The following is an 18,843-nucleotide window of genomic DNA, read 5'->3' on the forward strand; positions in this document are numbered from 1 at the left end:
GTACATCTGGATTCAGGGTTTTTTTTATTCAAGGATTTTAATTTGGACACATGATTTGATTATTGCGCTACACCTTGGAATATCTATTTCACCGATCTGAATCTGTACTGCATAAATTTTTTAGTTCCTGGGTCATCTTAAATTTCTAACTGAGCCCAGATGCGTGAAATGGTTTGATCCTTGAGAGCACTTACAAATGGTTTGCAAATCTGTAAGTTCATAAAGTACAACGTTGGAGGATAAGGCAGGAGTGTATTTGTTGTCAAAATGTAGCCTTAGACTCATCACGAATTTGCTGCTCTGGTCTCAAGTACTGCTGTTTTTCGAGTAGTCGGGCATAATTTTTTAAAATTAGCTGTTAGAGTAACTTCATACTTGAAGTAGATGTGAACTCTGCAATAATAATTTCATTTATATTGAAAAAGAAAATGGATCGCAGTACCTTTGTTTCAATAAAAAAAATGCGCCCCCGGCTATATGCTTTGTGGACTTAAACATGTCGAAAGTTATTAAAGATTCCGAACGCCAATGTGCCTTGAGTCGCGTTTAGCTCATGCTCAACTTGAACTTGAATTAATTAATGAACTTGAGGTCATGATACTTTCAAGTCTGGCTCAACTGAAGTCTGCTGTGCTCAATCAGGGTTGAATTTAAAAGGCTTTTAGTTTATTTTAGAATTTCTTTCTCACCAACAACCTTATGGATCTTCAAATAGATGTCTTCAAAATTTTAAATAATGTTGAGGACATCAGTAGCATCATATTTCATTTTGAACTGTGTGATTGGCATACTAAACACTGTTTAATTTGCAATTTGGGCAACAGAACCACGTGAACTTGCTTGGTCTCCCTTCCCCTCCTAACTGGTGCTATCAGCTTCCCCGTTCTGATCGTTAGCTCTATCATGAATACAACAATAGCATGGCAGATTCTTCTCATGCTTGCTTTGTTATCAGAAGCTGCCGCAGATGCTACTGTCGGCGACTTTTTTGCAGAGTGCCCAATTGCCCATTGCAGAGAAGGGGGGCCTGAGATCAGGTATCCCTTCAGGAAGGTGAACCAACAATCCATCTGCGGCGTCCCTGGGTTTGAGATCAGATGTACTGCAGACAACAGGACTGTCATCAATCTACCCTACGAAGGCGACTTTTATGTGCAGTCAATCGACTATAGACACAACCAACTGCAGATTAGCGACCCACAAGGATGCCTGATCAACCGAACCATCATCCCCTTCAATCTCTCCTCTTCTCCGTTTCGCCGATACTACGAAATTTCAAACTTTTCACTTTTCAACTGCAGTTCCGCTGATGCCTCCTCAATTCAGGGTTACCTTAACACCAGCGCTTCCTTCCTTGTCGATTGCTTGAGCACATTTGAATCAGCTCACATCTATGCGGTCAATTCTGATGAGTCCCTCGCCACCGAGCCTCCTTTTTTGTAACAGGCTGGAAACGACGGCCAGCCTCGACTCTCCTAGCTATTCCACTTACGATTTAAATTTTACAACGTTCTTGATACTGAGATGGGAGCTTCCTTTCGACTGCAGTTCCTGCAAAGGGGGTCAGCTGTGCGGCCGCAACCTCACAACCAACGCGACGGCCTGTCTCAAGCCTCCCCACCTTAACCAAGGTCGCCACGCACTCTCTCTCTCTCTCTCTCTCTCTCTCTCTCTCTCTCTCTCTCTATATATATATATATATATATATATATATATATATATATATATATATATATATATATATATATATATATATATATATATATATATATATATATATATATATATATATATATAATATGCTATCAATTCACATCTTTCTTTGTTTTCTTTTTAATTTTGAAATAGGGGGATTCAGCAGCGCTGCCATGGTAGGTAAATTTCCTTTAATTCGTTCCCTTTATTAGGACTTGTCAGATAAACAAAAATCATGAAAATTAACACTGTTTGGATTATAGTATCAGTTTTTGTGGTGCCAATTATGTTCGATGATCCCTCACTTTTGCTTGTCATCTTTTGGAATGAAGGAATTATGGCGACCATCGTCTTGTCAGCAGTACTTGCAACGGCTTTCTATTGTTTTGACCACAAATTTGGAGGATATTGGGAACTAGACCAATTGGAGGTGGAAACGTTTTTGGACAACTACCAATCTCTCAACCCCAAGAGATACTCTTACGCAGACCTGAAGAGGATGACCAACAATTTCCGAGAAAAGTTAGGAGAGGGAGGGTTTGGAAGGGTTTACAGAGGAAGGCTGCCCAATCGGCTTCCTGTTGCCGTTAAAACAATCGAGACCTCCAAAAGTAACGGAGATGAGTTCCTCAATGAAGTGGCCACCATTGGGAGGGTTCACCATGTTCATGTGGTCAGACTTCTTGGTTTTTGCAATGAACGATTTAAGCGACCTCTCGTCTATGAATTCATGCCCAATGGCTCCCTAGAGAAATTCATCTTCTCCTCAAAATCCCAGCCCTGTGAATTGGGATGGGACAAGTTGCATGAAATTGCCGTCGGCGTAGCTCGAGGAATCGAATACTTACACCAAGGCTGTGATCAACGCATCCTTCACTTTGACATCAAACCCCACAATATTCTGCTGGACCACAAATTCATGCCAAAGATCTCTGATTTTGGTCTGGCAAAGTTCTGCTCGAAGGATCAAAGCATTGTGTCCATGACGGCTGCTAGAGGCACTCCGGGTTACATTGCACCGGAAGTAGTGTCTAGAAACTTTGGGAACATATCCTATAAGTCTGATGTTTATAGCTTCGGAATGCTGCTGCTAGAGATGGTGGGAAAGCGAAAGAATGTCGATGTGAATGTGGAGCACACAAGCCAAGTTTACTTCCCGGAATGGATTTATAACCGTGTGAATACGCAACAAGAGCTTGGGGCTGGAGTAGTTGCCGCGGAGGAAGAAGATGAAATAGCTAAGAAGTTGGTAATTGTGGCACTGTGGTGTATACAACTGAACCCTGTGGATCGCCCCAATATGAAAAAGGTTGTGCAGATGTTGGAAGGGACAACCGAGATGCTGGAAACTCCTCCAAACCCATTTGTCTCAAGCACCACATAACATAACCCCCCCCCCCCCCCCCTCATTGAAAATGTCTCCTTGGATGATTATTACAAGAGTCCTGTGGCTGGAAGTTAATTCACAAATAATTGTACTCTACTCGTAATCAATACTTTAACCCATAATTTGGATGGATATGATAATTGTCATGTACTCATAATTTCATATTTCACTATGAAATCTTTAATTTACATATGCATAGACAGATTCAGCGGCGAAGCTAAAAGGTTTTGGAAGGAGGGCATTGATTCACTTTATTATTGCAGTGGATTGGGTGAATGTAGAGCTACTAGGTATAACATGAGTTTGGTGTGGGTAATCCACATATGGTTACCACATAAGTCAAACACATAATAAAAAACTTTTATAAAGGTTTCCATATGCTTGAGTGGGCAGTTGCCCATTCCATCACCAGGAAAGCTATTGGGCGAACTGAACATGTTTCAGGGCCTGACATATTTTTTAAAAATAAAATTATTCCTAACCGGAATATCATATATATGTCATAAATTGTACGACATGCATTGATATATTTGAGTAGCAGATGTAGAAATTTCCAGGTGCAGATGTATCTCACACCCGTCAATCACGTTGAATACCACATGGACCACTCTTCTTTAATCCTTTTTCAATGACGAAATATATTTCTTCATGGGAAAGGACGATACCTCCTTCCTCCAATCTGGGCCATCCTATTATACAGGATATAATTAGACATCACAAGTGCAATATTTATTGTGCAAAATTCTCAGCAATGGTTTATGATTCGGCAAGAAATTTTAATTTAGCAATATATAATCTAAACTTATACGACGATTTTTTTAGCTATTGGGCAAATTCTTCTAGCATCCAGCATATTCAAACTCTCTCTCTCTCTCCCACCCCGCCCCCGAACCCATATATATTATTTCGCTAAGATGTAAGCGAGAGGCGAGAGCCTGTCAGATCTGTCTGCAATTGGAATTGCAATTGTGGGGAAGAAAAGCCAATCCAGAATCGCGTCACTAAACTCAACGGAGAACACCTTTGAATTGCTCATTGCACAAACTAATAAGTCTCTCGTCACCTTGGGGATCCTTTGTTTCTGCGTTCGACAATGATGATGGAAAATTAAATACACTTAATCAGAGCAGAAATATTCGGGAACCAGATGGAAGTAATCAGTTCACACTAGGGGTTGGTCGATCAAGAAATCCAACTTTTTCAGGCTAGTCTCCCGTCAAAGTCTCCCGTTTAGTCGTTTTCAAATGGACTTACAGGACTGCTTCCCTGATCACATAAATTGGAGATACAGAGACGATCAATGAATTTGACCACATTTTCTGGTCTAACAATTAAAGTTATATCCAACGTACAATTGTCAGCCCCTCTGAACGAACGCGTGATTGGAAAGAAAAATGACGTTGATGGGTAGAATTAATCAACGTTTCAAAAGTGGCTTTGGAAAATGTCTCTCTGTCCACGATGGACGTGCTCACTTACTCTATAGAAAAATCAAACAGTTGATGCTCGCAGACGGCATTTGCATATACAATTTTTTCTTATGACAGTTAAAAAAGGATAGAGCAGGGGAAGCGAAGTCTATCTACACTTGGATACCCTTTCGGAAGGAGAGTGGCAGTAACCCTCTTTTATCTCCAACTACCGTAAAACAATAACAATTTACTCATTTACACCAGCGACACAGATATCATAAGTATCAAAATGCTTAAGAAAACAGTAATATTCCAGTGACCCCGAAATATTAGTCTTAATTTAGTGAAAACTATGCCAACTTTTGTTAATTTTTCTTCTTAATTGCACTTAGAATTTTTCCACTTGCTCCATCAGATTCTGGTACTTGTACATCACGTTCAATGATTGATAACAAATTCGCGGTAAGCAAAGAGTCGGGATACTTATCAATGAACATGTATGTGGGGTTTCTGCAACTTTTGTTGGGCGTTCAATCCTGTAGTCATTGTAGCAAGCACGATTACTGTAGTGTTAAATTCCAATAAGGACCTGCCAAGGAGGTAATGCTTATCCACTGATTTTAATTTTCCAGGAGCCGAATAATTATTTTTTAGAAATATTATGTAGTAAAATTTGATAATTTTTAAAAACTTGGGATGGAAGGAATAGGCTGCCCATTTTAGTTATCAGCCAAAATAATATTCAATTCATTATAATGTATGTTGATCTCCACAAAGATGTTCACACGATGATTGTTGTGAAAAATGGTTTGGCTTGCACTACCCAACTTGTTCCTTTATTTTTTTTGGACTTTGTTTCATGCCGCTTCTCGATATGTCAATGTACTCCATGATAACCAAGATACCATTCTCCTTGTTTTGGTGTTTGAATCCAGATTGCAGTGTGCACCCAACCCATATAGGCAGTAAGAGCAGGGAGACATTTTTGGTAATTTTTAAAAGGAATGTCCTTTATAGTCTTCTTATTTTTTTACTTCCACTTTTGTCTTCACAAAAAGTCTTCTTTTTCTATATGAATTAGGGGTATTTCCATCATAACTTAATGGCGCACGAAAATTTTGTAAACCAGACCCATATAACCAGGTTGGGTTGAACTTGTTTGAGTTTTGTTGTGTCCAATATGCAGCATAGCATGAAATAAATATAAAGTGGTCCCGTGAATCTACACCATTTAGGGGTTATTTGGCTGTAAGGACACCATTTGAATGCCTTATAAATCTGTCCAAATATAAGATTAGATTTATGGATCATTTATAGTGTTTCTACTGCCAAACGATTCCTTTAAGTCATGCACCACATGTTCACCGACATATGCAAGCACAAACTAGCATATTAAAAGATGAATTTTCTTAAAATAACATCAACGGCCATGTCTAATTGATGCATTTTAGAACGAAAGGGAGCTGACAGGCATGGCAATAGGAAACGCAGGAAAGGGCTGACATATTTTCATCGCCATCCCCAACAACAAAGTAAGTCCAAAGTACTAATACGTACGCGAGGTTCACCGTATCATATGCTACCACAATTGGAGCTTGCGTACCTTTTATTTTCCCATAAATAAGTAACTTCTGCTACATCAATTTGGCATATTGATAGTATGGAACATTCTTTATGACAAATTTCATTTGAGACATGAAAAGAGGCTGGGAGGCAGCTGCAGGGCATCTGAGCTTCCTTTCAGCATCTCCATAACTTCGCACAAGGAGAGATGGTTTGCTGACACCATCTGTATCAGCAGCACAAACCGGCAAGTGCTAACTTTTTAATGATTTCTTCTTCAATCTCAGTAGTTTTACTAATTTCTACATCCTGTACCTCAGTCGATCATAAATCGAGTCAGGGAAGTAAATTTGACTAGAACCAAATGGAAGCACATCCCTGTTTTTGTTCTTCGAGTCATTTGTAGCAGCACTATTACAAAACTCTACTGGAAATAGGAAGGTGTTGACACCTTGATAGTAGTAGGATTCAAAATAGGAAATACTGGAAAACATACCAACATACTGGCGTAGACATGCCCAACGCCTTTCCTTACAACAAGTTCAATGTATACCATACACAGACAATAGTTTAAGCTAGAGGTTCACCATATATATTATATGGCACCACTACTAAAACCTGCAGAGCTTTTGCTTTCGGAATAAAAAGTACCTTCTTCCACATCGCTTTGGCATGTTGATAGTTTATTGGCACATTCTTTGTTTAGCATTTCATCAGGCAACATCAAAAAGGACCTGGGAGGCAGCTGCAGGGTCTCTGAGCTTCCGTCCAGCATCTCAATAACTTGGCTCATTGAAGGACGGTTTGCTGGCATCATCTGTATGCAACACAAACCAACAAGCGCTAACTTCTTCACAATTTCCTCTTCAATCTCTGTGGCTTCACCAATTCCTACATCATGTCCCTCACTCAGCCGATCATAAATCCAAGCGGGAAAGTAAGTTTGACTAGAACAAGCAGGCGCAAACATATCCTGCTCCCTTGTTCTTTCAACCATTTGCAGCAACAATATTCCAAAACTGTACACATCGGACTTATAGGAAACCCCACCAAAGTTTCTAGAGACCTGTTCTGGAGCTATGTAACCTATGGTCCCTCTGTAACCACTGAGGGTCATAGTGTTCTGCGTTGGATAAAGCTTCGCCAGGCCCAAAATCTGAAATCTTGGGACAAAAGTACTCATCGAGCAAAACATTGTGGGGCTTGATATCAAAATGTAAGATACACATGTCACATCCTCGGTGGAGATATTCTATCCCGCGTGCGATGCCTAACGCTATTTTATATATCATCTCCCAGCTAAGCAGATGATTTCTGAGATTATTACGAAGAAATATGTACTTGTCAAGAGATCCATTGGGCATGAATTCATAGATGAGAGCCCTCGTCGTGCCCTCCGAACAGAAACCAAGTAGGCGAACTATGTTGACATGATGAATTCTACCAATTGTAGAAACCTCATTGATGAAATCCTGGCCACCGCCCTTGGCTTTCCCCAATAACTTCACTGCAACAGTACGACCGTCAAATAGGCTGCCTTTGAAAACGGAGCCAAAACCTCCCTGCCCCAGTTTCTCCCTAAAGTGTCCTGTTATTATCTTGATTTCTGGATATGAATACCGTCTTGGCATGAGAATTTGGCATTTCTGGAGCAACTTCTCTACATTGTCTGATGGAGAATATTTGTTCTTAAGTTTGTATATCAGCAATCCGGCAAGAACTAATATGCCCAAAATTCTTGGCACAATGCCGAACACTGGTAACAAAAAAGACAACATTGACAAAACATGACCCGCAGTACTAAAAGGAAAAATTTCAAATCAGAGCGTGTGTGTATATATATATATAGAGAGAGAGACCAACTGACCTATGGCTCCAAATTCTGCTATCCAGATAAGCTGTTTCTGTGCCATTCGCCAAATATCTAACGCAAAAAATAAAAAAAGTCAATGCTGTTGTGAATGCCAAAATGTCAAAGTTGCAACCTGATATGGAGAAGAACGCTTTGGACGTCGGTGAATTTACCGATTGGTGGTGTGTAATCTGCACAGAACGCCACGAATAATTAGAACTCAGTAAATGCTAGCAGTGATAAGGACTACAATATTTAAGGCCATAGTTTTGGGGGTTGAGATTCGTTGTACCATGTATGGAGCATTTCTGATTGTGAGGGATTTCATTAACCGGATGGAATCGTCATTATGGGCGTGGAAATGGTGGGATCTTAGGCCGTTCGATGTAGAATTTTAACAAATTAATCGCTGGTAGATGAGATCCAAGGGTTCAGTTAGGTGTCTTCTCTTATGTAGTTAAGAAGACCAGCGTGCAATGCGGAGGTCACCAATCCCTATCCATCTCGACCCTAGTGATTGTATGTATGGGGGACGTGCTATGGAATGACTCAACAAAAATATGCCCAAGGAAAGCCAATGGATAGAGAAATGACTGCTTACCAAAGCAAAACAGAGGGCAACCTCCGTCCATCTTGCTGTCGCATAAACCACACAGATAATGTAAGTCCACTCGAAAACCCATCTGCAGCTGACTCGAGATGGCTGTCAGATTAAGGTCGCTCTTATTGTTGTATGAGATAGCCGTAGCAGCAACGACCTGGCAGGAGTGGTCGAGTTGTTCTACTGTCATGGAGGTATTCGAAAGAAGGTAAGAACGCCACGGCACTGAAGAGGAGGAGGAGGCGTTGTTGTCTGGACAGGGGAGAGGAAGGTAAGTTGCTGGGTCCAGCTGCGCATCGCCTCTAGTTTTCCTGCACCTCACCCACGTGACAGGTTTCGGATTTACCAAGAATCCAAAACCGAACACGCGACCTCCTATAGAACGGAACGTGGCAATAGACTCGAGCATGGCACCTGTTATAGAATAGCGAGGTTGCAGGCAGACGCGGCTGGCAGAGTCGTTAGAAGCAAAATTTGGGTCTGCAATTTGAATCCAGTTCCTGCCATCGACTCCCCACAGGTAGTGTCTCCAGTCCGTTGTACCGATGTTGATTTTCTTAACATGGTAGATGCCGAGGAAGCGTGGTGCCGGGTAATGCACAGTGAGGTTGAGGAGAAGGGTGGTGTTATCCTGGCAGATGAGTGGGAAGCCTAGGATTTTGATCCTTGGAGTTTGAAGGGGTATGAAATCTCCTTCACTTCCCCGCAGCTGAACGATGGACAGCATGTTCTCTTGTCCGTCTCTTGTGATCCATCATAAGAATACCACTTGTTACTGTACCCTCTGCTAAGAACATAGATTACTTGAAATGAGGCGACGGCTGCAAACAACTGAAGCCACATCACCTCACCTCTGCCTTGCGAGCGTGAGAGCAGAGCAGAGCAGAAGACGAAAAGTGGTGGCAAGATTGTGGAGGTGGTTTATTAGCCGGAGGAACACCACTCTGTAGTCCAAATTGGCCGACTAATTTAAACTTTCGACTTTTTCTTTGGCATGCCCCTGACGTTTATTAAGAGTTGGTCCAAATTGGCGGGCTAATTAAGAGCTTTTGACTTTTTCTTTGGAATGCCCTTGACATTTATTATGTGTAAAATTTTCTTTCTCTTCAAATCTTTTCATTTATGAAGAGACTGGAAATGTACTTTTCTCTCTTTCCCTTCCTTTCTTTTCTAACCAAGCACGATTATCCTTTATCCAAACGAATTCTTCCTAGTTTGTATTTCCATGCCTCAACAATTGTACTCCTACTCGCAATCAGCATGTAATCACCTACTACTTATTTTTACTAAAATGCCGCATGTAACCTTTTGTTTAGCTATCCCATGCCTGATTTTTTTTGTTCAATCCGTTTGCACTTGTGGACCAGAAAAGACCCATCTTAACCATAACATAACCGCAATGAAAACGTTTTATAATGGTTTTTTAAAAACAAATTTAGTCCAAACCGGAATATCTTTTTCTTCTTTTATGCCATATGACTAGCACATGACCTTAGAAAAATTTCCCAAGTGCAGATGTGACTGAAGCTGCAATGGCCAGGACTCGGTCACTCGGGTCCGTGCTGAAAACGACTAGTAGTGTGTTGTCGAAAGAAGCTTTTGTTTGAGAAAATTGATTGGCCATGAATGCATAGGTGAGGTAAACTTGTGCAAACGGATGCTTTCTCTATCTCATATTTGTTTGCAGACTTGGTCCTCAGCGTTGGTAAAAGTTACATCCGACATTAAGGAGGAAACCCAAAAGAAGTGAATCTCCATTTCTCAATAAACGGGATGACCTGGTCTTTTTGCAGCTGGCACTTCCGACGTCGTCTATTTTGTTTTGCTTTTGACTAAATAGTAAGAAGATTTTTTTTTTACAATCCTTATAAAGAGTTTTCTTATGTATTTTAATGGGAACATTTTGATCATTTCATACCATTTCTGCACTAAAAGAAAGCCGTGCACTGTGGTTCAAAAATCTGAAGGCTAAGAAAGCCGCAATAAAATCTTTGAGCTGCCTCAATAAGACCGCTTCCTCGATTGTAATTTCTCGCAGTCTCGCTGCACCACACAGTTACCGTAAGTATCAAAATGCTTAAATGATTAACTTGTGAATTGGCATAAAACTGAAACCCTAAATTGTCCATCTCTAGAGGAAATTAATTATGATAATTTTTCATCTTGACTGCTCTTAGAATATTTTCTCCTGCTGATCCCTTAGAATCTTACGTATCGCAAAATAAACCCTCACTTCATGGAAAGAAAGATTTCCATACTTCTCTTCAAACATCTCCAACTCAACTCTTCAAGCATTTTGGATATTGGATTACAGAAATTCTCAATAACTGTGACACGTGAAGATCCACCATTAATGTCGTATGTTCAACATGTTTAATCAAGGAAGGAATATATTCATTTCTTGCTTTCTTTCTACACTCTTCTTTAATCTTTTTCCTATGATTAGGCATCTTTCAGCAATATATATATATGAAAGACAACGGCCTCCCCTCTGAGGAAGGAGCGCAAAACTGGTGTAAGGGGAGACATTAATTTCTTGCTTTTTTTAAAAAAAAAAAAAATCAATCTGGGCCATCCGATTATACAGCTAATAAGATTACGCATGCGGATGAATATATAGCTACCGCTGAGCAGATAGACATCAGAAGAGCAATATTTACTGTGCAACATTCTTAGCAATAGTCTATGATTCAGCAACAATTTTTAATGTAGCAATGATTCTTAACTCTTATGGCGACTTCTTTTAGCTATTTGGTATATTCTTCTAACGTCCAGCAAATTCCAACTCTACACACAGACACACACACATATATATATATAGTTTGAATCGACTAGTTTCTAGATGTTTCTGAATGGCTGAAAGTTAAAAAATCGTCCTTGAAAGAGCCATACACCATTGTTAAAGCAAGATTAAGCACTGTTGCAATATAAACCATGGGTAATGCTTCTGTAGCGACTATTTTTTAGGAACAGTTATTCAATTTTAGCCATTTTGCAGGTTTTTAACTATGTAAAACTTGGTCATAGCACCTGCAATATCATTAATTTGTCAGACAATTGGTAAGGTACCAACTGTATTATAATTGGTTAGATTAATGAGTATTAATGCGTCACTGACTTATCAACCGTGGTGCTGTTACGTTACTAAGAGCTGTTGGTCGTTGATTGCAATCAAGCCGTGCCAGCAGTAGTAGCTGGTCTAGTACGTTACCCAGCAGTAGGAAGCCATATTATTGCAGTATTGTAGTTGTCACGGAGAAAGGAGATAAAATAGCTAGAAAGTTGGTCATTGTAGCACTGGTGAATACAACTAAACCCCGTGGATCGCCTGAACATGAAGAGGGTTGTGCAGATGTTGGAAGAACCAACAAGACGGTGGAAATGCCTCCAAACCCCCTTGTCTCAAGTACCACATGATCACTAGTTCTAAATGCCTCGCTGGATTATTATATGGCCCTTGTGCCTTGAGGTTCATAAATGAATGGTGTAATTTGAATGGATTTGATAAATATAATTCTCTCACAATTATCATCATCGATCACTTGGCCAGGCTGATCCTTATTACCTCATCTATTATTTATGGTCCTAGAATAATAGATATTTTTTTGTTTCCATAATTATAACCACTCATATGACGTGCTTCATAAGAAACTGGGTACCAAAATCAGACCAGAAATTTTAGTGTAGTTCCGAAAGCCGATCGAAGTAATCAGTTCACACCAGGGGTTAGTCGATCAAGAAAGTAAACGTTCCCACGGCACACAATATTTTTTCCGCTCCGTTGAAGTGGTCTTTTTCAAATGGACTCACAGGACTACCGTCCTGACTACGTGAGTTGGTCTTTTTCAAATGGACTCACAGGACTACCGTCCTGACTACGTAAGTTGGTCTTTTTCAAATGGACTCACAGCCCTACCGTCCTGACTACGTAAGTTGGTCTTTTTCAAATGGACTCACAGCGCTACGTCCTGACTACGTAAGTTGGTCTTTTTCAAATGGGCTCACAGGACTACCGTCCTGATTACGTAAGTTGGCGTTACAGAGACGATGAAGGAATCTGACCACATTTCTGGTCCACTAATTAAAGTTATATGGCAGTATCCAACGTACTATGCCCCAACCCGGACGTTGTGTGACTGCTGTTTCAAAAGAGAGGGCCTTCCGATTAAGTTCACTGATCTTGTTAACGGATGCTTTCCCTATCTTATTTATTCGTCTGCAGATTTGGTATATCTGACATGATGGAAGAGACCATACCAGCTTCTAGAGAAATATCTGATACAGGAGGACCATATACTCCTCCCTTTTGAGTCTCTATACTACCTTTTCTCTCCCAAAAAAAGTGAATCTCCGCTGTATTATCGTCGACGTTCATGTACTGACGTGGTCTATTTGCAAGGAGCACTTCCGACGACGTCTTTTTTGTTAGACAAATATCGCAAGGCCAGGAAAGCGGCAGTAAATCTTTGAGCTGCATCAATAAGACCATTTCCTCGTAATTTCTTGTTTTCTCGCTCCACCACGGTATCAAAATGGTTAAAAGATTTAAGTTACCAAAATACCGCCGTCCACGTTACAAAGAGCTGTTCGTCGTTGATTGCCATCGGAATATTTAGTGTCAGCACTTGTACCTGGTGTATTTAACTACTCATGACTTCCTTTTATGGACAGTGTTAGCCGGGCAAGTGGGTCTTGCAACCATTTGAGTTTCCCTCCTTTCACTACTTTCTTTGAATCATCATCGGAGTATCGTTAGATACTACCAACTAATCGTTACTCTTCTAAAAGTACTATAACATCTTAATTCTGATAATCGATAGTTCTCTCCTGAATTGATAATTAGACAATGCGTAACCTTGTTCACTGTTTATGTGAACCCCCCGGAAAAAAAAATGAAAAATTAAGAGGCGTCATGGCACGAGCTCGCAAAGATGTCTTCATGTTCTCGTCCTGAAAAAGTGTTGGCTCTTCAAAGCTCGCAGTTTGGCAGTATCCACTATTTTGCAATAAAAGCTTGGCATGTCTAAGGACCTCTGCACGCTACGCCCCTTGGGACAAGAGAAAGACAGAGGAAGGGTGCGAGAGAGGCCTATTGGCTTCCAATTTAAACTCTTGTTTTTCATTGAAAATTTTATAGAACAGTAAGGTACCTGAAGAATGAGAAAAATATCAATCAACCGATCCCTCCCTATTGTACTGACATGCACACGAGAGAAAGACCGACTAGTAGCAAAAATATAGACCGAGACTATAGTCTAATTTTTCCTAAGATACGATTTGATTTCATTTTTAAAAGGATTCCATTGCAATACATCGATACTTTGCACTATTAACTGCAGGAACCATTGAAAAAGGTCAATTATTTCTTCACCACAAATGAAATATGTTACGTTAAGAGATAACAATAAAATCTCTCATAATGTACTTAGCAAAAATGGTGTTGTACATGATAAAAAAAATAAGAGACGCTGTTGTCTAATCAGAAGCTGAAAATAAGCTAATTATGTAGGCAAGAATTGTTGGATAGTGGTCCTGAGCTCTATCCTTCATCACATAATTTCAAGAGGGCCCACTTGCCATTACAAGATTAAATTAAAAAACTGATTTCCAAATAAAAGGATTTTATTAAACAAAATCAAAGTTTAATTTGTTACCATTTATGAGCTTGCAAAGAATCTCTCTCGTCGTAACCGATGCTGGGATTTGGGAAATCTTGGGAGGCGAAATATAAAGGCCTAGCTTATCTCTAACTTAAGGTTGATGGTGAGAGTACCCTAGCCAGCGCCTTCCAAAAGCAAACCAGGGAATCTAGCCCAACTCTGTTTTTCTACTTCTTCTTTTTCCTGTAGTTACATCTGATTATCAAAGAGCGGCTTATTTTAAGTTTTACACAAGTTATAATTAGAATATCAAAGTCATCAAAAATGATGCAAATAGGTGTAGGGGAACTTAGCTTCCATCATCTTGGTTCACTTTTGCCTTCGTAAATTCTGCACCAAAAGAGGCGTGGCTTTTAAGATATTGACCATAAAACTCTAGTACAGGTAAGGATCTTCAAAATACTCTCCCTCATCTCTATTCTGCTTTCTCTTATGTATCACACTCATCGCCATAAGTTTGCAATCCCCCAGTACTTTGCGGAACTTATTTGCCACATTTAGTTTACACAAACATTTTTTCTTTGTTGAAAAGAGCCTCAATTCCTACAAGTCTGCTAAGATCTTTCACAGGAAAGTTTGTTTTCAAATCCATGAAGGGTTCTTCCAGAATGGGACAAGTGCTTCCATTTACAAGCCATCATCAACATGAACAAAGAAGTAAGAGAATGAGCATGAAACGTCAACTTAGATGGATCGGTATTATTGCCTGTTAAACCTTTTCTCGTGTGAAAGATTGTTGAAATGATCAAAACATACACTCGATGCTTGCTTAAGGCCATATTCTTATTCCATTGACGAACTCCTTTAGGAAACTTTTGGTTGTTTCATGAAAGCATCTCCAATGAGAAGACCACCAAATCTTCTCTACATGATAACATGTTACGGGCAATCTCCTGTCCCATGAGCGTCAGTGTTGTCAACAAAATCAAAGCAATCTCTGGAACTGAGAAGCTAACCTTATCTTGTTATTCAACTGATTAAATGTATGTATGGAGGAGCCTGAGGAGAAGCCATCAAGAAATGAAGCGAATAACCATCATTTCTCAAGACGTGATACGGTGAAGGAGAAATTAAGAGAACAGAAATATGACACGATATTGTGTGATTCAAATCATGGAAATCACTAGCCTGCTTGATTAAATGTATGAAGATTGGAATATACAAAACCCGGAAATTAAAAAAAACAAATTCAAATGTCAAATACCATAAGACGATCATTAGTTATATTCTTTGCCCAGCTTCGACCTCTACCGGTAGAATTTGGCCCAAGCAATCCTTGATTCCTGCCTTCATTAATTTTATCTCACGACTAAGAAGACCGTTTCACGACTTTTTAGCATAATTAAAGACAAAAATGTTCATGGCATCACTCGCAATATTACGAATGCACACATAAGCAAACTCATTTGCATGTCTCACCAATACATTATGAATCCACAGTCCTGAGACTTCATTTGTGTGTCAGATACCAATATCCAATTCCACATTATAAGATGCCATATTACATATTCTTTTAGGCGATAATCGGGTGATTCCAAGTCTGACTGACATATGTTGAAACTAGCTATATTAGATTAAACCACTTTTACCCACCTAAAAGTTATAGAGTATGATCTCAAGTTGTAAAATAGATTGGAATCAGATTGCGAACATCACGGGGTCCTGTAATTCAATGCACAATGTTGGGGTCTAGAATTTTCTCCAAACCATATGATGGACGACAGATAGTTATGGTTCATATCTTACATCAATCTAGAACTGACTCTGATATCAATATAACAACCCAGTATACGACCGGGTTGGTGCTCCTCATTTGTGAACCCACCTTTTAACAAGTTCGGTTGCAGCCTTTAGAAGGATGAGAACCGCAACAATTAATCGTTCAACGAGCATTTCTTATAAATAATTAAAGATTCCTCAATGTAGGATTATCTTTCACAGTGTCACATAAACTCATTTCTCAAAATTTCCCAAGAGCTGAAGTTTTTTGTGACAAATTTTAAATCACTTCATTGTAAAAACTAACCACATATGGACAAGTACATCGATATTATATTGTGGAATGCTGAAGCTTTTAAAGTAAAAAACCAAAGAGAGAGAGAGAGAGAGAGCCGATAAAATGGGAATATATAACAAAATTTGGGGACAAGAGGTCCCCTAAATACAAAAACAATCCGCACAAAAATAAACCGCAAAAACAGAAGCAGGAAGAAGAAATATACAATACAATGCACAGAAAAATAAGAGAGAAGAGGAAAGACAGAGCAGTACAGTCATCCAACCGTAGACGGGCAGCGGCGCTTCAACCGAATGGCAAACTGGACATCCCCTTGCACAAGACGAGCCACAGAATCTGGCGAAGAGTAGGTGCCCTGAAGACCCTGTTGTTGCGCTCCACCCAAATGTGCCACCAAGCTGAAATGAGCCACGGCCTCCAGACATGACCCCAAGAAACAGTCAGGTGGGGGGAAGGACAAAAGATCAAAAGAAGACGAATGGATGGTGGGTTTGGAAGACTACTAACAAAGGAAGGCCAAGTAGAAGCAAGGACAATAGAGAAAAAAAGGGCAAGAAGTAAAAAGGTGGACCCGAGACTCAGTCACGACAAGACATAAGGGACACTGGTTAGCCAAACTAATGCCAAGACACTGTAGGTGGTCAAAAGTGTTGATATAGCCCGTCAGAAGAAACCACACAAAAGCAATGGCACGAGGAGATGGGCCAAAAGACCAAAGAGACCGGGGAGGGAGTGACGCGACAGAAGGACCAAAGGAGGCCAGGTAGCAAGAAGAAAAAGTGAACTCACGGATAAGTGAAAGAAGCCAGGATGGAGACGTGGATGATGAGAGGTCAGCAAGGTGAAAGAAAAGAGGAAGGACAGAAAGCATGTCGCACCAAAAGTGAGAGGAAGAGGTGTGAGAGATAGAACTATGCCAGACGCTAGGGGAAGGCAGGTCGAATTTTGAACTAATGAATTGGGTGATGAGAGAATGTTCAGTTGCGAACCGCCACCACCAAGAACACAGAGAAGACTCGCAAGCCCGACTAAGGTTGGTAACCCCAGCACCCCCAAGAAAACGTGGAAAGGCAACCACATCCCAATGCGCAATGCGATCTGAAGGTCGATCACCATCCCAAACAAACTTACGAATAAGCTTATCAAACCTATGCAAAACAGCCACAGGAGGCCGAAAGACAGTCAAAACATGGAGAGGAACCGACGCAAGGCAGTGCTTAGATAGAGTAATCCGACCTGGGAGAGAGAGAGAGAGAAAGAGCAGAAGGAAGTGGGTTTCAAGAGATTTGAGGTGGGGTTTACTTGGGGGAAGGCCAACACGTTTGCTGGGACACCTGTTTCTGGCCTTCCTTGCAGCTGCAGGAGCTTCTTTTCTCCGACCCTACTCACAGGGGAAAGAGTAATTGAGTGGAAAGAGGGAAGGAGCTCCGTTGGAGTGATTGCTCAATCGCGTAGCATCGTAAGACCCGTGGATAAGATGGGCATATGCATTGCATTATTGATCTTCGCCCACCATGTGAAACCTCATTGTCTACTCGCGACCGACCAAGTCAAAACTGAGCTTCAATCAACAATTCAACCGGCAAAGCAGCTGTGCAAGACAAGTGAAATTCTGCAGCACCTTGTGTTAAACAACAATGACGAAAAATTAAATACACTTAATCAGACCAGAAATATTAGGGAAGTTCTGGAACCCGATCGAAGTAAACAGTTGACACTAGGGGTTAGTCGATCAAGAAATTAAACTTTTTCAGGGCAGTCTCCGCTCAAGTCGTTTCCAAATGGGACTGCCTTCCTGATCACATAAATTGGAGATATAGAGACGATCAATGAATTATTTGACCACATTTTCTGGTCTAACAATTAAAGTCGTATCCGACGTACAATGCCAACCCGGACGAAAGTCTCATCTGTGACTGAGTGGTCTACCCAATTAAAGCTATGTGGCGGTATCCTCACGACTGAAGTACATTGCCAGCTTGCATGAAAGTCTCTTGTGGCTGACTGGCGACAAAGAAGACTCAATTTTTCTACTCCTTGCCAAACAACAACTTGGTTTTCATGGTGTAAAATCAAACCTTCCATCTTCCGCGAAGTTCAATCCATTCATTGTCTGAATGCGTGATTGGAAAGAAAAACCACGTTGATGGGTAGAATTATTGAATTAATCAACCTTGGGAAAGTGACTTCGGAAAATGTTGCTGGGACGTCTCTATCTATGATAGAAAAATCAAGCATTGATAAGTGCAGACTGGCATTTGCATCTACAACTTTTTCTTTTGACAACTAAAAAAAGATAAAGCGGGGGAAGCGAAATCTAGCTAGACTTAGATATCCTTTCGGATGGAGAGTGGCAGTAAACCTTCTTTTATCTCCACTGCAGTAAAACAATAACAATTTCCTCATTTCTTGCAGTTTTACACCAGCGACACAGTTATCACAAGCATCAAAATGCTTAAAAAAGCAGGAAGATTCCTTTGACCCTGAAATATTAGTCTTAATTTAGTGGAAACTATGTTAACTTTTCTTAATTTTTCTTCTCAATTGCACTTAGAATTTTTCCACTTGCTCCGTCAGATTCTTGTACATCACATTCAATGATTTGATAAAAACCCTGAACTCATGGTAAGCAAAGAGTCGGGATACTTATCAACGA

The 18,843-nt window shown here is 40.3% G+C and overlaps 2 protein-coding genes and 1 pseudogene across 2 annotated transcripts; 2 read left to right on the forward strand and 1 right to left on the reverse strand.

The window, feature by feature from the left end:
• The first annotated feature begins 903 nt into the window (after positions 1-903).
• On the forward strand, positions 904-1,443 carry LOC116263576 (putative RING-H2 finger protein ATL21A). Its single transcript, XM_031643313.1, has one exon. The coding sequence runs from the start codon at positions 904-906 to the stop codon at positions 1,441-1,443; it is 540 nt and encodes a 179-aa protein (XP_031499173.1).
• A 646-nt stretch (positions 1,444-2,089) lies between these two features.
• Positions 2,090-3,080, forward strand: LOC116264349 (rust resistance kinase Lr10-like). The gene has a single exon (XM_031644492.2). It carries the CDS (start codon positions 2,195-2,197, stop codon positions 3,077-3,079), a length of 885 nt encoding a protein of 294 aa, XP_031500352.1. The 5' UTR covers positions 2,090-2,194; the 3' UTR covers position 3,080.
• A 3,344-nt stretch (positions 3,081-6,424) lies between these two features.
• Positions 6,425-9,482, reverse strand: LOC116263780 (rust resistance kinase Lr10-like; annotated as a pseudogene).
• Positions 9,483-18,843: the final 9,361 nt, after the last annotated feature.

The sequence above is a fragment of the Nymphaea colorata genome, chromosome 11, assembly GCF_008831285.2.
Source record: "Nymphaea colorata isolate Beijing-Zhang1983 chromosome 11, ASM883128v2, whole genome shotgun sequence".
NCBI lineage: Eukaryota > Viridiplantae > Streptophyta > Magnoliopsida > Nymphaeales > Nymphaeaceae > Nymphaea > Nymphaea colorata.